Below are 23264 nucleotides of genomic sequence, written 5' to 3'. Positions count from 1 at the left end.
AATTTGCTTGTTCGTTTCGCGATGCCGCGCCGCTTTCTCCGCAGCGAAAAGCGAACTCGCGATTTTTGCGTCGGACGTGGATTAATTTTCCTCTCGAAATACGTTTGTTGCGCTACGCATTCCTTTGAATTAACACCGTGATATTTTCTTCCCGCGTCTACGATTATTCGAAAAGAAAAATAAATGAAAAGGAATGCTTTTCGCGCGTGAAAGTTAGTCGACCAAACCTCTGTGCGTATGAGCTGTTTAAGATCAATGGCGCGTATAAGTTTGGTATAATCGAGACATTGAAAATGTTAGGTCTTGGGAACAGCCTAAGTTTTAGCCAACGAACGTAATGTCATTTATTAGGGGTTCTTGCTCCGGCTGCTGATTGCCCAGATAACTAAGGTGTCGGTCTTACATTATGTAGAGAGAAGCAGTTGCCGGGGGACGAAGGAAAAAGGGACGCGGGAAAGAGAAAAAAAAGAATTTTACGTTTCGTCCTAGGCTCGCTAGAAGACTCGTCGGTAAAGCTCACCGACGATCCCTGCCTCGGAAGCAGTGGGAGGAGGAATGAGGGACTTCATTTGAAAACTTATATACGTACATATATACGCAGGGTGTCATGCAATTGGGACGAGTTATACCTCGAATTTGGTACGAGATAAAAAAATTTGCAGAGGGAAAAGTTGAATGATATGGTGATGTCTACTTTTTTACGACTTCACTTTTTTAAAAAATGCAAATGCACAATTTTTTTTACTCGTATCAATACCTCGGAACGTTCCGCGTAAAAAAAAAGTATTAATATCTTCCACGAAATTACGACTTATCAACGATACGAGAGCACAAACCTCTCGTTTCTGCGCCTTTATGGATATTTTCAGCAATCGATACCTCGGACAGAAAACTCGAACGACAATTTCGTTATTTTTCATTTCTTTCTTATTCTAGCATGCAAAATCACCCTTTAAAGTTTCTGACACCTGTTGCCGTTCATTCTGTATAATTTAAATCATACGGTATCCATCGTGCACAAACACATTGTTCAAGTAATTTATAACGATTTAATTTTTAGTGTCTTTTATAGACATTTGCCAGGGCCTTTAATCCAGAAAAGTTCCTATAGATCTTGAACGTTTGATAATTGCAAACCAGAACTCGGCCTTCCCGAAATCTCATGCAGAGAATATTGCTTAAAGAAATCTCGTACCTAGATTCTGCTGAATTTCATCCGCAGGATTCGACTTTTCGCGATTGTAGAATTCACGAATCGGAAGCACTCGATGCAAAAGTGACTATCAAACTCTCTCTGGCGCGTGCAATCAGCTGCAAGAGAGGTGTCGCGATCATATGCGAAATGCAAGATCGTCGAGATTGCTCGCAGCCTGAAGGCATTCGACGATCGGACCGAAGTACTTCCGTCTAAGTTGGTTTCGAACGTCGGTTAAGAACTATGTATCTTCTCCGTCGATCTCCCTTCGGATCTACTTTCGTTTCGATCGATCGACGCGACCCTACACGAGAGAAACAATCCATCAATCCGGTCTAGGATCTTTTATCCTTGTGCTATAGCTTCGCTGTCGTCTTGACTGTTACCGGTAAAAATCCCAGAAATCACGAACGAGAAACAAAAGTAAGAAGATGAATAGACGAAACGGGTAGAAGAGAAGGAAACACAGGGAAAGATCGATCCTATATTTTGCGATTTCCATTTTCGAAGCGGCATTGTTTCAGCCCCGACAGAATCGTTCTATCGCAATCGGTTCGCTCTTCTGCCCCATTCTTGCATTCGATCCCGATTACTCGCGTACCATTTGCCTGGTGACTTAATCGATCGAGCGAGGAAAAGCTGCGCACATTTCGCAAGACCGATTCAGTGGCACACCGTCAAACGGTCTGCAACAGGTTCGTGTGCCGTGATTTAACTATCGTACGAGACAGATTTCTGAAAGAGGATCTTACGTTGCGCGATGTCGAGGAATCGTCGCTGGATCCTGCGAGCAAACAAAACGAAAAAGACAAATAATTTCAAATCTATTCGAGCTTGCAATACGTACGTTAACCATAGAATGACTTGTTCTTCGCGAGTTCGGTTTGTGAATTTCAAATGTGTCTGGAATTTGCAAACTATTCCGTGGTAGACCAAACCGTATCGCCCGAGTTACATAATGCTGTGATTCCTATTTTCACGCTTCTGCGTTAAAATGTTAGGATTCGATAACGGTATCGCGATGTTCGTACAATTTATTAAGTGACCCGGAGATACGATCCTTCGCAAATACGACACTCGTCGCATGCCGGCGAACCCCCGAGGATGGGAAGTAAAGCGTGGATGATAATGCGAGCAGGTATGGTTCGTAGCGTAGGACGCACAAGCGGTGAAAACAGAAAGTTTATGGCGGGAGGCGTAACTTGCAAGAGAAAAAAGGTGCACCTGCAGCGAGGAAAGTGTCGCAATATCGCGCGCACAATTTCCTTGTTTAGGTGACACTCTTGTTTATCAGCATTATATTAACGGTTATTATTTTAAAGGTTACATTGAATTCACCCAAGTACACCTACGGTGGATTAGTAGAGACAGGTGAATTAAAAATTCAGAGGAGGGAGTTCCAACAAAATAATTTCGAGGTTTTCTAGAGGCTAAAATAAGACGAAAATCAAGGATACTAATTTGATTGATTGAGGCTTCGTTAAAAAGTTAGAGAAACATTTCCGGCCATACAGTATATTTTCGATAAGGATTTTTTTTCTCGAAAGTGGATAGGATTTCGTCGAACACCCTGTATACTCTCTCGTTTGCTTCCATTAAATGTTGTTGAGCGTTCGATCTTCTGTGATTAAAAAAAACAAGAAAGCTGACCGTTTGGAGCTATAACACTCTGGAGGTTGCCAGGTCGTATAAACATGTTCGAAATTTTCGAATTTGACAAACCACCCTGTATATTTGGCCGCTATATTTATGGCTATATCCATTGTACTCGACGAAATATTTTGTCGTTTTCGATTGTATGGCAACTTGTACCGATAGGAGATACTTGTCACTCGTACGATGACATCTCAAGGAGCTTATCCAGACAAGGGTAGAGGAAAATAAAAGCGATAAAACCCATCAAAGAATAGGAAGAGAGATAGAGATAGGGGCTGTTTAGCGGGAAAGGATAGAAAAGGACAGGGTGAGTAAGAAAGGAATGGAAAGAGGAGAAATTGGAAGGGAGAAGGGGTCGGTGCATGCGCAAGAATTTCACACGTGAGCCCGCGAATCCGCGAGAGGCTCACCTCGGGCGCCAGACGTCCAGGCGGTTCAGTGTCGTGCGCGATTTCGAACGCGACGCTCGGCTGCATCTGGTCATGACGGAGTTCGTCGCGCGGAACTGATACTTTCGATCTTTCTAAACCGTGTCATACAACCGGAACCTCCGACGGGCCGTGCAAAACAATTCGTTCCGTGAACCATGAGCGAGGAACGGGTCGAAAGAATCGTTCCGGGTTCGGGTCGTAAGGGCTATCGTAAAGGAAACTCAGGGCTCGGTTGTCGATGATGAATCATCGTTGAAGACGAACAATTAATCGAGACCGCAGCCTTGCAACGACAGGAATAAAATTCTCGAGCGATCGCTTTGACGCTAGAGGGGGAAAGAAAAACGAACGCCGCCGGTCAGAGAGATGGAAAAAAGCGGGAAATAAATTTTCTGGGGGGATTGATGGGTAACGCGTAGGTATAATTAAAATCGGTAGCTAGTGCGAGTTCGGGGTGGAACGGTCGGTAGAGTAAATTTTCTGACAGATTAAACTGAGCCGTAGCAGTAATTTTCCCATTAGCGGATGAACGGTGGTGCTCGTGATTCTGCGGGTAAACTTGGACTTCTCGTGGCGTGGGAATGATCTAACCGAATCAAGGCTTCCGGCAGTTCCGAAAGAGTACGGGATTCGATACGAAGTACCGGTGAAATGCGAGTTCGAAAACCGGGATTCGAGAATACGGTTCTAAATCGATTATGGTAGTTACCCCGAGCCCGATAACATCGACGGCTATCGCGTGGTAGTCCTCATTATCTTCGGGATCGTTATTATCGCGCGATAAATCGTCCGCGACTACGATTAACTTAACCCTCGCCACAGTCTCCGAATAGCCGAACACCGGACACCGGACACCGGCGTGCGGTGTCTTGTGTGTACCTGGTGTACACGATGGAATGCCTCGCGTAATGACTCGTAATTGCGCGAAGGAGGAGTCGACGTCGTACTGGAACGATTCAAAGAATACCTAACGCCGCTTTCTCACCCCAGCCTCCGTTCACGGTTTGGCAATCATGATTAGGTGCACGCGACTTTAAGAATTACTCGGTTTAAGTGTAGTGAACCGGGGGGATAAGGGGTAACGGTGTAAACGCCGATTTCGCGGCCAAGACACCGTTATCGTGATCCAAGCGGGTATTCCTCGATGTCCCGCGTAAATTACAGATCAATCGTGAGGTTGTTGTCGCGATCCACCCACCATCGAAGAGGATTCAACGAGATTTAATTAAGGGGTAGGTGTCAGTTCCGCGCTAGCACCTAGTCAACGCGGACGCTGGTGCTCGATTTTATTTTCAACGTTTCGTTCTATCGCCCCTTCTTCTTCGCTCGACCGCCCCTTTTTATTCGTTCTCGCGCCGTGTTGCGTCGCGTCGCGTCTCTGGTCGGGTCGTGGTCGCGCATCATTCTCCTTAATGTCCGTCGACGACCCGTATTTCCTACTGAAAAACGTACTATCTCGCCGTTGGTTCCTCTTCCTTTTCTGTGCACTCGTTTTCTCGCTCGTTCGCTCGGGTCCCCACAGCTCGATGAGCTTTCATCCTCGAAGCTAACGAGCTCGATTACGCTCGTCGGATTTCTTTACGACGACGGCCGTGTTCTGGAATCACCGTTCATACGCTGCGATATCGATCACGCCAGGTTCTGTGGCGGTCCTTGGCTTTAGCGCGAAAACCCGAATCGCGGGAAATTTCGTTTCGCAGGGATACTCGTTTTCCTTCTGTTCGGTCGAACAGACACAGAGGCGGTATCGCGTTATCGCGCCGCGTCGAACCGTTATAATATCGTTGTTATTTCCCCAAGGTCGCGATAACAATTTTCATAGTAAAACGAACATATTCCAAGCATGTCAGCGATGCATTCAATTTGGCTAGAAACGTCACCGATACGGAAAATTATCAAAATGCAACGCTAAAATTTCACCGAAGCCATACGCGTATGCTGGAAATTCTTTTTAGAAATGATCGTTGGAAAAATTCTCTAGAAAAAATCGTTGTAAAACCTTTCTGATACTGTTCAAAATCCTGCGTGTACGGAGCTAGAATTAATAAGAGAATCTCGCGAACCAAGACTACAGTTGTAAGACGCATACTTGGCTTGGAATTCCTACGGAAGCATTCATCATTCCCGTAACAGGCTTCATTAAACTAGCTGAATATGTTTGAACTTCATTCGTCGTTGCTTCACGGTCAAACATTTCGCGTAATTGAAATTCAACGTAATGAAATTTCACGTTCCCCCATATATTTGGTTTCGCAAAAAAAAAGACAATCCTTTTTTCCTCGGATAAAAGAGCACGGTTCAAAATTCGCGAGCGGTCAGTCATTCTCGAATTCGTTTCACTTTCAGAGCAACATGGATACGTCGCCGACGTTAAGTATCGGTGGATCGAGGGCCAGAGCAGCTCTTCTGACTACTAGCGGCACCGGAACCGGAAGTACCGACAGACGAGTCGTCTTCTTAGCAAGTCAACCGAACGTTGGAAGTACTCTCGAGACCAAGACTTGGCCGCATCATTGGTCGCCTCATACAGTAAGTCAACCGACTAACAATATTTTAATAAAGTTTCCGTATCTCTATGAGATGTCGTAACGATGCACGGTATAAATAACCTCGACGAATTATTTCGTTCTTTGACTCGCACTGCTCGACTCGTGCTCACGTGCCTTTTTACATTCAAAACGTTGTTGCTCAAAACCTGAACAACCTCTCGGCTTTACCCATTGTGGTGTTACACTCGTAGTTTGCATCTAACACGCCTCGCAATTCATTTATTCTTAAGTACGTACATTTTAAGCGAATTATTAATTTAACAACGATGGTTTCAATCTTGTAGACACGCGTATCATCGAGATAGTTTCGGTAAATGGAAAATTTCATTGACATTACTATCTCGAGCAGTATTTCCAACTGCTCGAGAATAAAGCATCGAGAAAAATGATATGATTCGAGTTTACAGTTTATCTTATGAGATGATGCTTGATCCGACCATAGAAAGTACGAATGATACTTTTGCGAAAGAAAGACATCGTTACGAGTTCACGAGGAACGTCACCATCCAGAGAGAGTGTGTGCGAGAGAGAGATGGTAAAAGGGAGAGGTCAATCTTGGCCGTGCGTGGCTTTATGAGCACGTTTCCTCGTAACTCGTCTATAGTATAGGGTGCTATCAGAAGTCTTTGCTTAACCCATACAGAAATTTGCATAGTTATTCACCGGGCAGGATGGGAGTTGTTATAGGCCAGCTTCGAGAATTCCAAAAGCAAAATTACTCGGACCTGAGCGTCGCATTTTCTCCCCTGTTGTCCAACCATTTTCAGGCAAACTTTAAACGACAAATTTGTACTGCAATAGTATCGTTAAACATATACATTTATGTATACCAGTCATTACTCTACGCGCGTGAAAGGAATTTCCCGGCAGAACCAGAGTCATTAAATGTGTGCTTAATTCGTTTTTATTTCGCGTAACGCGTAAATATGGGAGAAAACTGAAAATATATTTTTAGCCACATCATACCAGAAATCTTTTACACTCGAATAAAGGTGTTTTCGTGTTAACCCATTGAAGGATAACTTACTTCGTAATGCTTATCAAAATACATTTGTATCATTTTTGAATAAATATCTAAAATATTTTGTATGTACGAGGTTGGTAGATATTTTTCCAATATATGTATATGCAGTTTTATCTCAGCAGCATTGATCAAGTCGTTGATAAAATACACACCTGTCGTTCTATCGCCGTACGAATAAACGCGCGATTTTAGCACGTCAGCCAGAAACAATTTCAGTCGTACATTGTCGAGTAAATTTGACTTTTGCAAAAATCGTTCGCGATTTGTTCGTAGTTTTCGTCTGCTTGCTTTTGCTCTATGTCTCTTCCCCCCCCCCCCCAAAGATATCTACAGGCGAACGTCAATGAAAGTTCCTATTCCCACGAGCAAAAATTTCTGAGTTTCCGCCGCGGACACGAAGTTCACCGCACCGATTTCCCTACGCCTGTAAATCAGGATCGCTCGATGACATTTTTCCAGGACCATGTTCTCCATTTTTCCCTCTACCTGTTCCCCCCTCCCCCCTTCCCCCTCCGCTCAACCATGCTCTTCTCTCTTTCTTCCGCATTCGTGGATATTTTCTCTCTTCGTTCCACAATCCTCTCATATCTCTTTTTTTCACGACCCTAGGGCTCGAGACTTTTCCTCGAACTCCCCCTTCGGTACCATTCGCGCAGCTCGTATATCCGCCGACGTCCATTCGTATTCCATGGTCCGCTATATCTGGCGTATCAACTGTTTTGTCAGTTTTCGCCGCGGTCGACGAATGAATGGGACTTCTTCTTAAACTTCTTCACCTTCGTTAAAATTATCGGTGCCCATTCGTAGTGTCCTTCCTACGGTATATCGAACAGTCGGTAATGCAAAAATAATAATTCTGGGTTTTCGTTGATCCGCGGAATATATACATATATACAGGGTGTTCGGCCAACCCTGGGAAAAAATTTAACGGGGGATTTTAGAGGCCAAAATAAGACGAAAATCAAGAATACCAATTTGTTGATGAAGGCTTTGTTAAACAGTTATTAACGTTTAAAGTTCCGACCGTACTGAATTTTTTTCTCGAAAATGCGCAAGATTTCGAGGGTATGTCTATTGACCAAAAATGATTGTAATCGACCCCCGCAACTGAAAATAATTTTTCCAGAACGATTTGAAATTTTTGAATTTAATTGTTAATAACTTTTTAACGAAGCCTCCATCAACAAATTGGTATTCTTGATTTTCGTCTTATTTTGCCTCTAGAATCCTCTATTAAAATTTTTCCCAGGGGTGGCCGAACACCCTGTATATCTTTGCATTTTTGACAATTTCTCTGTTAGCTGTTCAGTAGCGGCTGCTATAAAATTAATCTACCTTGCGTTCCTATTGTCGTTCACCAGCCTCCGATGAAAGAGCAACTTTACATTTTTCGTACTTTACATTTGAATCCGGCGTTTTACAGACGATAGATAGACGTAATTCCGAGTCACTTAGGAAATCGTTTAAGAAACAATGCTACTCCGAGGAGCTACAACTTGCACACCTTTCGGAACATAATGTATTCGACGGTTGATGCACTTGATCGATTCTCTTATTCCTGTGGCAAGAAGTTCTGCGAGTTTTGTTAGGATTTCTTCTTTACCGTAGGATTGAAAAGATGAAGTTCATCGGTGCTTCCTAGTGTAAAGTACGAGCGTCAACAATCGTTTGAATTATTCAACCATTCTACCGAGCTAACGCTACGTAAATCCAAACACATACAACAGAGCTATGATAAAAGCTTATTTTCAATTCCAACACAATTACGATTTCGAGGCTCTCTAAAGATTTCGATAGACGAATCAGCCGGGAAATACTCTAGTCCCTTGAACGTACAAAGCTATTTATTCTCTGAAAGATAGTTGAACCTTCGTAATTCAATTATCGTCAATTATACAAATGGTAGGCGTCCTAAAGTATGAATCTATCAAACGGAGAAATTATTATGTATCGGAAAAATGTATATACGGGTCAGAACATCTGTCCATCCGAAGTATTTCCGTTCACAATTTCTATTGATTTTAGACTATTAGTAGATTTTATTTAATACTATTCTTCTTTCCAAGACAATTTCTTGACTTGATATATTATCGTACGTTCAACTGCACAGAGATAAGCTTTAGTTTGTGGATTTATTGACAAAATAACATCGTTGATTGCAAAAAAGAAAAGCGTAACGCTTAAAACTAAGCTTCCCAGGACTTGGTTTTTAATTACACGTATATTTGAAAATCGATTATTCGCTTCAACTTTTGTACGTCTTGTTTTCAAAAAGTTAACAACAAGCGTACATGTCGTTCTTCCGTACGATATATGTTTCTTCTATATCCCATACATATGACCGTAATATGCTGTTTATTGGCAAAGGCATTACACATATAAATTTCAACATCGAATTTTCACATTTGTGCGAAACAGTTTAGAGTTGTTTTGATAGAGATGAGTTACTTACAGCAAGACAAAATAATTATGACCTAATATTATAAAGAAAGAATGGTATATACGATAACGCGTTGCTCCTTATGCGGTGAAAGTTTTGTGTGCAAGTATTTTCTGTGTCTAAAAATAAGAGAAATATTTGAGATGAAGAGAGTTTCTGTTCCACCGTCTATATCTGTAGTCCGTGGAGAACATTATTTCTGCATTCAGAGAATGAAAAGTTGGGCATATTCGAACGGGAAAGTTGGACGCGCTCGTCTCGCATAGAGACAATGTAAGGTGTACTCAAGTTGATTGAGCTACTGCGATTTCGAAGGCGTTGATGTATGGGAGCCTATTTATTTGGATTCAGGTCGAACGAAAGGCCCGTCCTGTCTTCCGTACAACGCTGCTTAAGTGGCGGAGGTACACGAAGTTCGGGGTTGACACGGAGACCGGGGGACAAGGGTACTGAATTAGTGCCACTCGAGTACAAGTCGACGAGATTGATGATTGCTAGTCTCACCCCGTACCCCTCTTCTCACAGTTCCCGAAGAAAATCGACGTTATCGAACCCCTTTCGGAGAATTACAATTGGTCATATAATAACTGTCGATGGAACGAAACGGCGCTTCGGGTATTATACCATTGTCTAGTCAGTCTAAACGACCGTTCTAAAATATTCCAATCGAGCGAAACCGACTGAAAATGTCTCCTACGTTGAATATATTTGCTTGGCTGAACGAACAGTGTCGAAAAAGCGGAAGGCTTCGACGATAACCTCAGAAATTGCGCCTATTAATGTACCTATAACAATGACCGTGCTCTTTCTCCTTGCGGTAATAAACTTGTAGCATTATTACCGTGGCAGCGGTACATTCGCGACGAGCACTCTCTCTTGATGGCTCTTCTACTCGCGTTCATACGCGCCTTATTGATCCTTTTACCGCGTCGAATAATATCCTCATGAGGCAGCCATGCTCGCAAAACTGCCACACTTCATCCGACAATTTTAGAGATTCTGAAGCGCAGACGTAACCGCGAGATGTTTCTCGTTTACGCGACAACGCGTGAAATTAACGCATTCCGCGAATACGTTTCGTTGTCGTCGGTCTGGAATATCGATGTCTTCCGATGGATGGAAAATACTTGACGTGTACGATGGAACCAGACTGGGTATATGTTACCTTTGCATCCATAAAACCCGTCTCGTCGTGCAAGCTAGCTTTTTCGAGTAAAGTTGCAACTTCTTCAAGGGCGGAAGAGCAGTCTTGGAATGGAATTCTTCGGGAACTGAGAATACGCGGAACCCCATGCTCGGCCGGCAAGGATCTAACCGGTAGAATGAGTTGGCTTTGACCCCCTACCGCCCTCACCTTGAAGCAAATTGAAAATGGGAATTGGTCCTTTGAAGTTCGAGCAACGAGCCGTCCATAATCTTCTTAATAACTTTCCCTCTGCCTCTTTTTCCCTCTTCCAAGGATCATCTTGATTCCGCCGTGGACTATCTCTTTCCTGGAGATTGCTCGCTACATGGTTTCTTAGGTACGTATGCTGCTACCGGATGTTAGTATACCCCTTGTAATATACCAACGAACACCATAGAAAAGAAACGGGGAATCTCGATTCTCGTGTGTCCGCGGATGTATTAACGTTTAAAGGACGATTCTGGATTCGAAAAGACAAATAACTAACACTGTAAAATTAAACACGATTCAGAACCGGAAAGGATAGTTTAGATAACGTTTTAAGCTTACGATTCCTAATACTGTATGGTCGTTATAGAATTTTCGAGAGATTTCTACATTTATCTAACAAAGTGTAGAAAATATTTGGTTCGATTTTAAGAATTATCTGCCAGTGTGATCCCTTGCACAATGATGGAATTATCGCGTTAGAGGAGCGATTATTGCATCATCTTTTCATCGCAAATACACCTAGCGAAACCCTGATGCGGATGTAAAGTAGATCTCGAAATTACCTGTCTGTTTAATTAGGAAGCCCCATAAATATCAAAGGCCAGTGCGCGGTCCCTTCGCATTCATTGAGCCAGAGGCTAGCGTTAAACACGACAAACGCTTCAAAGTGATTTATTAATGGTTGTAACATACGTACCAACTATGTGGGTGGGTGGTTCACGAGCGTTGCGCGTTCACAAGCGCACCCGGTACCCTCGAAGGAAATATTTTTTAACGAGCGCAACATTTTCTTTTTACCGTTTCGCTAATGACTCGGCACTACGGGGGAGAAATTAAAAACGATTTTCCCTCGCGAAGCGTTTCTCTGCCGACTCGTCAAAGAAAATCGTACACTAACACGGACAAGAAATAATGCACGGTCGAAGACGAGAAGTAACCCAGTTCTCGAATATTTTTCTTCGGTTCCATCTTTAAATGTTCAATTCTTGAAAACGTTTTCACGAGTGGCGTTTCTCGTTACGCCAATCACTGTACAGGAAGACAAAATACGACAGACGTGGCAGTATTTCCTGTCTTTGGTACCTACTGCATTTAACTAATAATTTTCTATCTCGCGATCCAATCGAGGTAAATAATTTCACATAGATTTGTCAGAGATTCGTCACAGTTTTAAAGAGGGCAACATCTGGGCAAAGGTTCTTAAAAAATCTCGGGCATTTCCAGTCCCTTCTGTCTCCTCGGTGTGAAATTAAACGTTCTAATGGCTTAAATTACGATTCCACGAGGATTTCACGTTTTTCTATTCGGCGTCCATATTTTATTCGATCAGACGTCAGGTCAGAAGCACCGTTGCGTCTCCACGGAGTTTCTCGCTCCGGGATCTCTGGTCGATTCTTTTTCCTTCTGGCTCCGTCGTGAAAAACTCGGCCGAGCGGAGCCAGTGCATGCACATTTCTCTCTCTCTCTCTCTCCCTCTCTCGATGCTGCGACAATAATAAAGTAGCCGAGTGAAGCGAAGCCTGGAAAATAGGTACCGTAAACTGAATTCATCGCTCGGCGTGGGCGCGCACACGGACTTGTCGTTAACATAGCCGCCTATTAGGACTTACGGCTTCCTTTTCTCTACGTGTGCACCTACGGAACGTTACACTTCGTCCATACTCTCAAACGTGCCGTGTATCGTGATACTTTGCTCGCGATCGATATCAACGCTTTTCTCGTAAAAAATGTGTCAGCGAACGTACGGTTTTGCATTCGTTTGACGCAATTATGAATTACCGGGTCGATTCTTTCGTTAACAAATTCTTGAGAGTGATTCTCGGAAGAAGAACTTTTTCCTATCGGAATAAATGGCAATTTACGTGCATCTTGTCAGCATGTAAACTTATCCTTCGAGTTTTGCCCTTTCGAGGCTGACGACTCGTTACCAAAAATAGACGATGCTGTCGTCAATTCTGTTTACCTTGGGCAAAATATATCGTTACTTTGCTCGTAGCTAAGCATACAAGAAACGACATCAGGCGCGAAACGAAGGGGAAAGGAAGAACGACAGGGAACACCTGCCGTTCCATATCGTGGTTAGGCAGGTACGAGCGAACCGTTAATTTCATTTAGCGCGAACCACGAATTCGATTTACGTCGTGCCTGACAATCGAAATGATCGTCGACACCTCGACATTGGCTGCCATCGAACCGTTTCTGCTTTCCATCCCGCGTTGTCTGAGGGCCCTGCATTTCCGATATTCGTAAAACGTTCTCGAGTGCCGATAACACACGAATTCACCGCGTTACGTTTCGAAGCAGTACACGCATTGATGATCAGACATATAAATCGTTGAAATAATGGCTCCACGGATCGTTAGGAAGTTCATACAGCGATTGTTTTCGTTGATATTTGTTAATAAAATTCGAGACTCGAAGTCTCTTGCAAAGTAAAATGAAATTACTTAATCGTTTCGATTAGTTGTTTAAACTTAACAGAATATAAGAAGAATCCATCGTTTCAGATTTCTCATATTTTCGAATCATAGAAGGAACAAGTATTTAAAGACTTTTCTTGCCCCAAGTATATTTGATCGCAAAGACTTTTTCTCTTGGGTCTTTCTTTCTGAATAGAGTCCATTACTTGTACAACTCTCCCAGGAACGAAACCCGGAGAGAAGGAGACAGTTTGCAAGGAAGTATACTTTCAAATGGTTTAGGTATAACATTCAACATGGAAATTGGTCTATAATTTTTTACATGGACCAGCGAATGTTATGAAAATTTAAAGGTTAGAAAGTCTGGTACGGTTATTTTGTCGAGGAACGAATTTCAAAACGAAGCGAAGCGCGTGATACTCGCGTCGTTGACGCGCCACGTACCGTGCGGTAGGTTGTACCTGCTCGTAAAGAGAATTTTGGATTCTGAATTAACAGATGTAATTTCGTCGACTGCACGAACGTTATCGTTGTAATTAGAAAGTGGAAATGCCCACAAATAAACAGAACCGAAAATGACGTTCTCGATGCCAAAGCTGAACTTAATAACTATACGGATGGGCACCGAATTAGGCGGTAGTAGTCAATTTTTCCTTGGGCTGTACGGTCGAAGCACACTAGATAATCCATACGATCAAATTGAACTCGATCCTAGCTTGAGTTGCCGCATGTGATAGAAATTGTCCTTTTATTTTTGGCTGTTTTACAAGCTTGCAGAGTAAAAATCGTAGTTGGAAAGACGTCTAGACCGGTAAAAGAGGATTAAAGAGCCTGGTGGAAGAAAAAGCTGGTGCAACGAGTAGCTATTTGCACGTAATGTTTCTTTGGTTGTATCCGCTATGGTCACCCCCAAGAGAGAAAGAGGCGTGTCGATCGACGTCGTGCTTGACCCCGGAAGACAGGTCGTTAATTTTTTACACACCCCGGCAACGAGGCTGCAATGCAAACCACCGGCCGTCTTTCACGTGCCGTGAACCGAAGCGATTAAAGATGCACATGCAAAGTCCTGCGTGGCGCGGCTGGTAACGCGTGGAGAATTTCGCGCGGAACCTTATCCGGTATCGCGCGCCTGCGAGTTTGCTCGATAGCGTGGCATAAATCATTTGGCAATTTGAAACGGGGCTGAAAAGGAATCCGACACCGGCGCGATTAGTTTCATCGGTGAAGCATGGACGAATCTTTTTTATCGATGAACTCCTCTCTCTCTCTCTCTCGATGAGGTCGCGAACGCGAGCAGGCGAAACTCTGGGTATTCCTGGGAGAGGTAGATAGTCGCGGTATACATATACAACACTTGACCGAACGTATTTCGAAATTTGACACGGGGACGCGTTTCCGGTGCAGCGCGATCATTTGTTTGCTCCTTATCCGAGCGTTCTTTAGGCGAAAGTTGGGTCGAAGGCGCGGCGGAGTGCGGCTGTAATTCCGCCGCGAATCCTGCAAACAGAAACGCTACTCCGATCTCGAGTAAAAGGGGAGAAGGCTCGACAGCGAGTAGTTAAGTACCAGCGAAGGGTAGTCAGGTTTAAGCGCCACCTGTGCTTGTCAATTAAGTTTACGCGTCTCTCGGTCCAACGTTGTATACAGCTTGCCAGCCAGCTCTCACCATCACCCTTAGTTATTCTCGCTCTCGACGCTCGAGCAGTTCCGGGCCGCACCCCTCCTTCTTTCGCTCACCCTTGCTCGTTTCTGTTGCCCTTTCTTCCAGCCCGTTACTCTTTCCCGCCTCTCCTTTCACCGTACACTCGTCCTTTCGCTTTTCCGTTCCTTGATCCCGGGTTATCGCGATCGCGACCGTCGCGTTGCGAATTATTTGCCCGCAAATATAAAAATGTTGCCGAGCAATACCGTGACCGCGATTACCTTCCGCTCGAAGAACACGCTGCGCGGCTTTTACCCGTGTTACATATCACTCATGTATGGGACCGAAACGTTTGTTGGCTTGGGCGTTGGCCCGGTCATCTAGCATACAACCCCTTGAAAGGGGTTGACTCATGCCATACATGAGCGCCCGGCCCAATTTTCATTGCCTTATATGTATGGTAATGCCCCGCCACTGTAAGGGCTCAATTTCTAGTATATGTATAAGGGCCGCGTTTTCTCACTCGAGGAGCTCAGTTTTTCCTAAAAACTCTCGACACAACGTCTCAAGCAACGTACCTACCTTAGCGGTTTCGTTAGTGAGTGTCCTTATAAATCTAACCCCGTGGCTCCCAGGGTATAGAGCCCCTGGTTCGTCCGGAACTTTTTTCTCTCTCCCAACCATACCTAAAACCACCGGTCGAGTACTGCCCTCGACCGAATCCAGGATCTCGCGCTCGCGCTCATAACACCCGCGTACCTAATGAATGCGACGCGAAACTAAAGCCGTGTAATAACGCGCCAGGATTCCTGGATTAATATAAAGAGAAAGGAATACAGAAAACGTCGCCGCGCCGCGTGGCGCCGAGTGCCGCGCACGGTTGAAAACCTCACTGAATAACGACGCGGAAGGTCCTCGATGAAAAAGAAACAAACGATATGCTTGGGCTTGAAATTCGAATCTCGGTTTTTGGATACGATTGATAAAAACCTCGTGCGTAGATATATGATACGCGCTCGTTAAACGACGCGGAAATGTTCGTGCTCGTTCTTGGAAAGAAACCCTTATTCGCGAATATTGAAATGGACTATTCGAACGGGTCGTGACATTTTTCGGTCTTTTTTCGGGTATATGGTAGCCCTTCGAATGCTGTCCGTGTCACGATTCGTCGCCGTCTTTCGAGTAACAGCCGTTAGCCGAGGTGATTTCGCCCTTTTCTTTGGGTAGTTACTGCTCCGGTGTCTGTTTAGGAGCGCTTCGCCTGATTGTAAAACCCGCCATTTCCGCGGTTCGGATCGAGCCAAATCGGAAGGTACGAGTCTTTTACGATGCAAGGAATCTTGTGTATCACCCACGTATACCCCGCGAGTAAGTATGCCACGTGTTTACGCGTCGTTTCGCGGCTCACGGATCCCTTGTAACTTTTCGTCGCGTGGCACGCAACAGAATTATACAGTATCTGCGAACATGGCGGCTAACAATGCGACAATGTCGCATATCGTACCATTTTCACGAAATCCAAATATCGTTCCTTTTAGAACGCATTCTTCCGTTTACTATTTATGCTTATGTAATATAAGATGAGGATACGCCGATTAGCATTCGAACACAGGCTCGAAACGGTATCGTATGCGATCCACGTAGGCAGCGAAACGCATCGAAATAGCGAGTATCGCGTCAGAGAAAAGAGCAGCAAGCTGTGGTTGATTGTAAAGCGCGGCACTCTCGCGAGTCGTACGATGTCGATAACGCTTTGGGTATTGTAACTGGCGCATAATGGCCAGGAGTCTCGCAGGAGCGCGGGACGGGCCGGTTGCGTTGAACGCATATCCGAAAAATCGGTGTTTGTTATTGCCGAGGGTGCATGTATACACGGTCCTATCCGGTAGCGTGTGGTCCGCCTCGATATCCGGAAAAATGCACTCACAGATATTGCGCCGACACGAAAGTAGCGCTCGACCATCCGTAGCTCTTCCTCCATGGCTGAGTGCACCGAATTGTTATTGCCGAACAATCGATTTCTGATTCCAGTAGTCGTTCAAAGTCTCCTCCGAGGACCGTTCTTCTCGTCTTTGTTTCCTCGTCACGGTTTAGCCTCCTTTCTCTATTCTTCTCCTTCGACGTCTCCTCCTTTATTCTACTTGTTAATTTTGCCTCGATATTGCTACTCTTTATTTCCAGGACGTTACGATCGACCAATCACCGAATCGATGATTTCTACTTACGAAGTAAACGCGTGCTTCCGTTAACGCAAACGATTAAGTTACCCGAACGCGACAACCTTTATGCCTGTATCGATGTCGCTTCTAGTTCGCGGACAATCGCCAATCGTATTAATGCATTTTCCATGTTTGCGTTATTTGTACTACGGTTCTTGGAACGATATCAATATCAGGAGTAAATATTTCACTTCTTGTTGGCATCAACGGTACCGAAATACAATGTCGTGTACCGCTCGACAATTTCCAACGCAATGAAATTAAATTCTTGTAGACGGAGAATTGTGCGCGATAGAACCGCTATGGAGTTAGCTGGTCCGAAAATAATTACGAACAAATAATTAATTAATTAATGGAGTTCGGTCCCTTTAATTACGACCGTCTTGGATTCGTTCGATCGGGTACTGTCTCGGATACGACGGGTGGTTCTTCTGGCGCGAAAAGAAGAAACTGACTAGTAGTCGGAAAATAGCGTCAAATATCCTCGCGTATTTCGGCTTATCGCGCGTCAAGCGCAACTTGGATATTTCTTGCTAATTGAATTTGTCAGCGCTAATTAAATGTAATTGTACCAATGCGTGAATTATTATTCTAATTATGAGAAGCTGCAATTGCACTTTCTATAAAGGAACTATAGGAAATATATAGCAAAGATGAAAGGAGATAATCTTCAGTTTCCACTGTCTTAAAACAGTTTAACAATGCGTATTAAAAATACTAAAACTTTGAACGCGTGCAGTTCCGAAACCATTAGCGTTTCATTAATTATTGAGGCATTGTTAGCGACGGCAAACCTTCCTCTTTAAAATGGCTTTTGGTTTTTGTCGATCCGACTTTTCGTTTCCGAGATATCGTAATTTATACGAAGGGGTAATTTTTATATTCCACCATCCACGCTCTCTCCGCCTTAGAAACGTGGATTAACGCATATTAAAAATACCAAAACTTTGAACGCGTGCAGTTCCGAAACCATTAGTGTTTCATTAATTATTGAGGCATTGTTAACGGCGGCAAGGCCTCCCCTTTAAAATGCTTTTTGGTTTTTGTCGATCCGACTTTCCGTTTCCGAGATATCGTAATTTATGTAAAAGGTAATTTTTCTTAATCCGACTATCGCTGTGTTCGTCTAGCGCGTCGGTGCTCTCGCACGCTCGTGCGTCGCGCTGACCTATCTCGCGTACGTGACTGCCGTGACCTAGTTCCGCGTAGTGTTTCCAAGAATTTACTACGCGCTACTACTTACGCGCGCGCGGTCATTCTTCTCGCGTCAATGAAACGTAAACAACGCTGCGGTCCGTCGTATCTCCGAAACTAGCCACCGCATCGACTTGAAATTAAAATCCTCATATCTCCGGAACTAATAAAGATATCGCCTCGTTCGAACGCTCATTTTAAAGGGCATTTTATCCACTATTCGATGACTATACCAACTGTTTTTAATTATACTGTCTTCTTGGTTTATTTTCACATTTACTTTTACGCTATGGATCAAACGAAGTTTTAGCAATTCCTATTGGTTATACGACTGGTGTGCGATAATACTGGATTATGTATTTAATTGAAAATGAATTTAAATTTGAGTACAGGATGTTTGCGTAATTACTAGCCAGCATTTTTTCGCAAGTAATTGTTTTCTACGTATGAGAAAGACTTTAAGCCAAGTGAACTTTCGTTCGGTAACGCTTCACTCGCAAGGAACATCGCGTTAGCGTACCTCGCCAAATTCTTTTTCGTTTTTCCATATATTATACTGCAGCGGTTGGCAAACGGTTCGTGGGCCACATCTGGCCCGCCACGTATTATTGTACGGCCCGTGAGGAAAGAATTTTTTTAAATTAAATTTCGTGGAAGAATCACGAATAACCGATATTAGGTAATAATATTAAGTAAAAATCTGTAATTTTCAGGTAGAAAGGCTGTTGCAACTAAGAAAAGAAAAACTCGCTATAGCTTAATCTTTCGATGGTATAAAACATCTCGATAATAGTCGCAACGTTCGGTCCACTCCACGACTTTTAAACAAGTTTCTCGACTTGTCTGCGGATGTTGGCGAGCACACCTCACGCGACTAATCCAAACCACTTGCTGGAGCTCCACACTCGTTCTGCCAGTCTCTCTTGCCCGCTTCTTCTTCGTATTTCGTTTCCATCCGACAGTGAGTCCACGAAAACCTCGGACTCTCTTCTTTCCGCTCGTTTTGGTTCACCCCTTTTTAAGCACTCTAATTTATTAGAGGAAAAATCTACCAAGGAAAGGTTGCATTTCATGATTTCTGGCGAAAGGATCGTGCTCGATTATACATATAGTCTTGCGCGTCTTTCTCCGTCGAGGATTTGCCGAAATTTGCCGTACGCGTGCTGTTTGTGAAAGACGGAGGAGGAGGAGGAGGAAGAGGAGAGGGTAACGGCGTTCTCTAGCGAGCGTAAAAAATATTACCGGTGGTACTCCCGTGTTCGTATATCCAGCGCTTTAGGTACGATCAGCATCAAACTCGATTTCGCCTGGATATAAATCTCGGAGGCCCCGACAAGGTGTATCGTGCTTTTCCAGAAGGTTATAGGGAGTCTTCGTGCCGGTTACACGGTGGTAGTTGTGGCGTCGAAACGACACGAGGCACGGCTTGGCTTGGCGAGGCGCGGCGCGGCGAGGCGAAAGAGAGGAAGAACGGAGGACAGGGGGTTGGGAGTCGAGCGCACGAATATAGATGGCAGGTACGTGTTGTCCTGGCCAACCAACCCCCGAGCTGCACTCGACTGATTTACTACCCTCGTCTTTGGCTCCGGGGGTATCGGATTCGTCGAAGGTCCGGTCGAGGGTGCCAATCGAAAGTTGTATTAAAACGACGATGCTTTACACGATACGCGCGGCCATGGAAATTCTTCTTCCGCTGTCACTTGTCGAGCTCCTATAACGGAGCTCGAGGAAAGAACTTTTTCACGAGGGCAAGTTTTTCTGGTTACGACGACGATACGTCGCGTCGTCGCCGAGATCTCCTTACCTCTGCTTTTATTGCGGGAAAACGGATATGTCAAACGGCTCGGGGACGATTCGCGGGAAACCAAGGCCGAAAAGCTTTACGATTGTACGTTGCTCTCGATGCACGGTGATGAAACGCTCCGCGGACGACGCGGAGGAAATTTACGGTGGAGAAAAATCCTATTTGCGCATCCACTTTTCTTGTAATGACAACGCTACGCTACCGATCGTAACTCCGCTATCGTTCTCTCGTCGAATAACAAGAAATTCTTTTCTTTTCTCTATATTTACAGGTTTAATGGTCGGTAGTTTATATTTTATTTATTTATATCAAAAGAATATTTCAGAGGAGAAAAATTAAACCATTTAAAAAGACAATAAGCTCCGTCGTAGTCTATGGACACGCGCTCGTCGAGTTTCCTTTCCTTAAAAAGATAGACAATGCGAATGATCGAGTGGGAGAAAAGAGCCGCAACCGTGTCGTTAAAAATTCACGGGCACGACGAGACGAATGGCGGCGATCCTTATCGCGGGTTGTACAGGCCACTATTAACAACCGCCGCAAAAACCTGCAATCTGAGGTAGAAGATAAATCGCTCCTCGTTGCGCCACGATCTTCTGTGTAACTTGACGTAACCGCCATTTGTTCGGTGCTGCGGTTTTACGTTTCACAGGCCGAAAGAATTCGCACCGCTGTTATCGTCTCCCGTGTCGACGAGATCACGATGAATCCGCCATCGCGAGCAAGAGAAAATATATTGCGAGCAATAGGGACGATAGTTGGGCAAAAATGGGATTGCCGTTTGTTCGCATTACGATATCCGGAGATTATTGGATCGGTTTTGGTCAAATTGTCCTTCTCCGACTGGACGTTATCCTTGTTGCGTGGGAGCCTTTAAATGCCTCGTTTATACAAAAGATTTTCGAGCTGTCAGGACGCGTGACATATTCTCCGTGAACCGTGTCCTTTATCTACAGGACAAGAGAAGCTAAAGTCTTTGTCGGTAAACGAAAGAGAGAGAGAGAGAGAGAGAGAGAGAGAGAGAGAGAGAGAGAGAGAGCTTTTTCCCTTTGAAAAAATAAGGAGGAGAGCAGGCAGCTGCTCTTACGCGATTTCAACAGCGAGAAGCTTCGAAATAGAAAGATACGTTGGCTTTCATCGGAACATAGGGACGATGGCTCAATGTTGAAATAACGCAATCTGAATATCATACAAGCCACATAAATAAATCGCGAGAAGGGACCGAGTAAGATATCCCGTTGCGATGAAATATCGCCTCCGGATGGCTTCTGCGAGGGAAGCCAGATTAGGATTCGGATGCAGTCGTGACCTTACTCCCGTGGGATGCATTCTCGGTGGAATAGGCCGGTGGAAAGGTTCCGCAAGTAAGGTCAGGTGTATTATAAAATTTCCTCGACCCAGAAGGAGAGAACATTTACACCGGTTGACCTTTCGGCCAGGATCCTAAATAAATCTTGATTTATCTTTGGCCGGGCAGGATAGAAAAGTTGAAAATCGATCGAAGCGCGTCCGATGAGAATCCTCGAATTATCGCGAAGACAAGAAATTCGACGAGCGTCACGTACGCTAAAAATTTCCTTGGTTTCCGGTCTTTGAAACATCCACTACATAGATCGAAGACTCGTATGCGCGAGCGAATCAAACGTTCGAAATAGGTCAATGTTTTTCATAAAAGTTGCTGGAAAGGACTCGCGTATCGATTTCGATATTCATGAAATCTAATATTAAACGCGACTCTCGTTCCTCCGTTTACCGCGTTTGCTCTTTGTTCTTCGTTCTCGTCTCGGTAATCTTTGGAACAAGTTCCAGAGACGAATCGTCCCTGGGGAGAAAAACCGAGGCTCGTCCGTAGCCACGGTGTTTGCGCAAACAACGAACGGGGAGCAGAGTATGAACTCGTGGAAATAATACAAGAAACGATACGACGCTACGCGACGGCCAGGATAATGCGCGGCCGTTTTCCTTTTGCCAGTGGGTTCGTACGAACAATCGCGAATTGGGGATCGTAAGAGCGCGAACGAAAGTAATACGTCGAAAGCCGTAAAATTGGCGGAATAGCAGTAAAAGCGATATATTCCGGTTTTAAGCAGTGGTAAAAAGGATACGGGTTGACCCTCTTAGAAAACGGTTTTACTTTCCGGCGAAACGACACCGACGTTATGGCTAATAACCGAAAGGAAGGTGTACGGTTATTCGAACCGTGGCACGACGCTCTCGGGACGAGCCAGAGTCGCGAGAATAACGATGGTCGATGCATCGCAAAAATATCCGATCGAGGTCGACGACCAGAAGGTGACGCGTCACGAATTCGCAAACGCAGTCCGACCTAAGCCAAAGGTTAGATCGGAAAACCGCGAGCCGCGAGTCATGTTGGCGGTACGCCTCGGAAAGGCGACGCGGGCCGTCGTGTACGGTGTCAAAGCAAGCCTAGAAAGAAGGATGCACCTTGGTAAATTCTTTGGGAGGACGTGCGTGTCAGGAGTCCGGTCACGTCTTAGGATCCTGGCGTGAGACACGAGTTTATGTAGCTACCTTAACCTTTGCTTTTTTCCCCTCTCTTTAGACCCTTTCAAAGTGTATCTCGTGTCCCTCTTCGTGACTGCATCCCAGATGCCGCTAAGAGAGAAAGAACTACGCTACTCTTTCCGGATTTTCTCGACAACTTTGCGATACGTTAAGTTTCAGTTTCGGCCGGCACGCTACCCGCTACAGTCTGTCGCGGAACGAAAGTTTACGTTGATAGAGACCGGAACGTGGCCCTTCTAAATAAAATGGAATACCTACCGTATCGCGCTTTGGCTTGTTTTTGGCTCCGGTTCTATTAAATCAAGCTGGTAAATCCCTGCGCGCGAACTTGGTTCGTTTGATCCATCGATCGATGATACGTACTCCGTTACCGTTTCATAAATGTATTTCCGGCGATATACTTTATTTACAAAAATTAAGAAAAAAAACAACCGAAACGAATAGCCACTAAAAAGTTTTCGACAAGAAAAACGGACGGAAAATTAGTATTTGGAATGGATTCATACGTTGGACGAAGGAAATAACGTTTTAGCCAGAACGGAGCGGCGTTAATTCAGAAATCCGGGAAATAGACGTTGGTGTAGAGCCAGCCGGGAAAAGTCGAACGGTTTTTGGGGGAAAACAAGGCCGGACTGCTTGTTCGAGCGGTTATTTAGTGACGCTGGTCGGGCACGTTATTTGAACGGACACCCTCGGTTTGTTTAGCATTTTACAACTGACGGGTCCGGTGCTCGCCGCAAATGTATACGTTAGCGCAGCAAATTTTGC

The 23264-nt window shown here is 44.5% G+C and overlaps 1 protein-coding gene across 3 annotated transcripts in view; it reads left to right on the top strand.

Annotated features, from left to right (window-relative positions):
* Scgdelta (sarcoglycan delta) overlaps nucleotides 1–23264 on the top strand; it is a 164810-nt gene that overhangs the window by 21534 nt on the left and 120012 nt on the right. Inside the window, exons 1-2 of one of the 3 annotated variants that reach the window (XM_076764048.1) lie at nucleotides 3306–4514; nucleotides 5629–5811. In XM_076764048.1, the coding sequence (XP_076620163.1) occupies nucleotides 5635–5811 (177 nt within the window). In that variant the 5' untranslated portion in view covers nucleotides 3306–4514; nucleotides 5629–5634. Of the gene's footprint in view, nucleotides 1–3305; nucleotides 4515–5628; nucleotides 5812–23264 lie in introns of those variants that run through there. The other 2 variants (XM_076764051.1, XM_076764052.1) reach the window with 2 other exon arrangements.

Source organism: Colletes latitarsis, chromosome 4, assembly GCF_051014445.1.
Source record: "Colletes latitarsis isolate SP2378_abdomen chromosome 4, iyColLati1, whole genome shotgun sequence".
NCBI lineage: Eukaryota > Metazoa > Arthropoda > Insecta > Hymenoptera > Colletidae > Colletes > Colletes latitarsis.
This window is presented reverse-complemented; position numbering and strand designations above follow the sequence as displayed.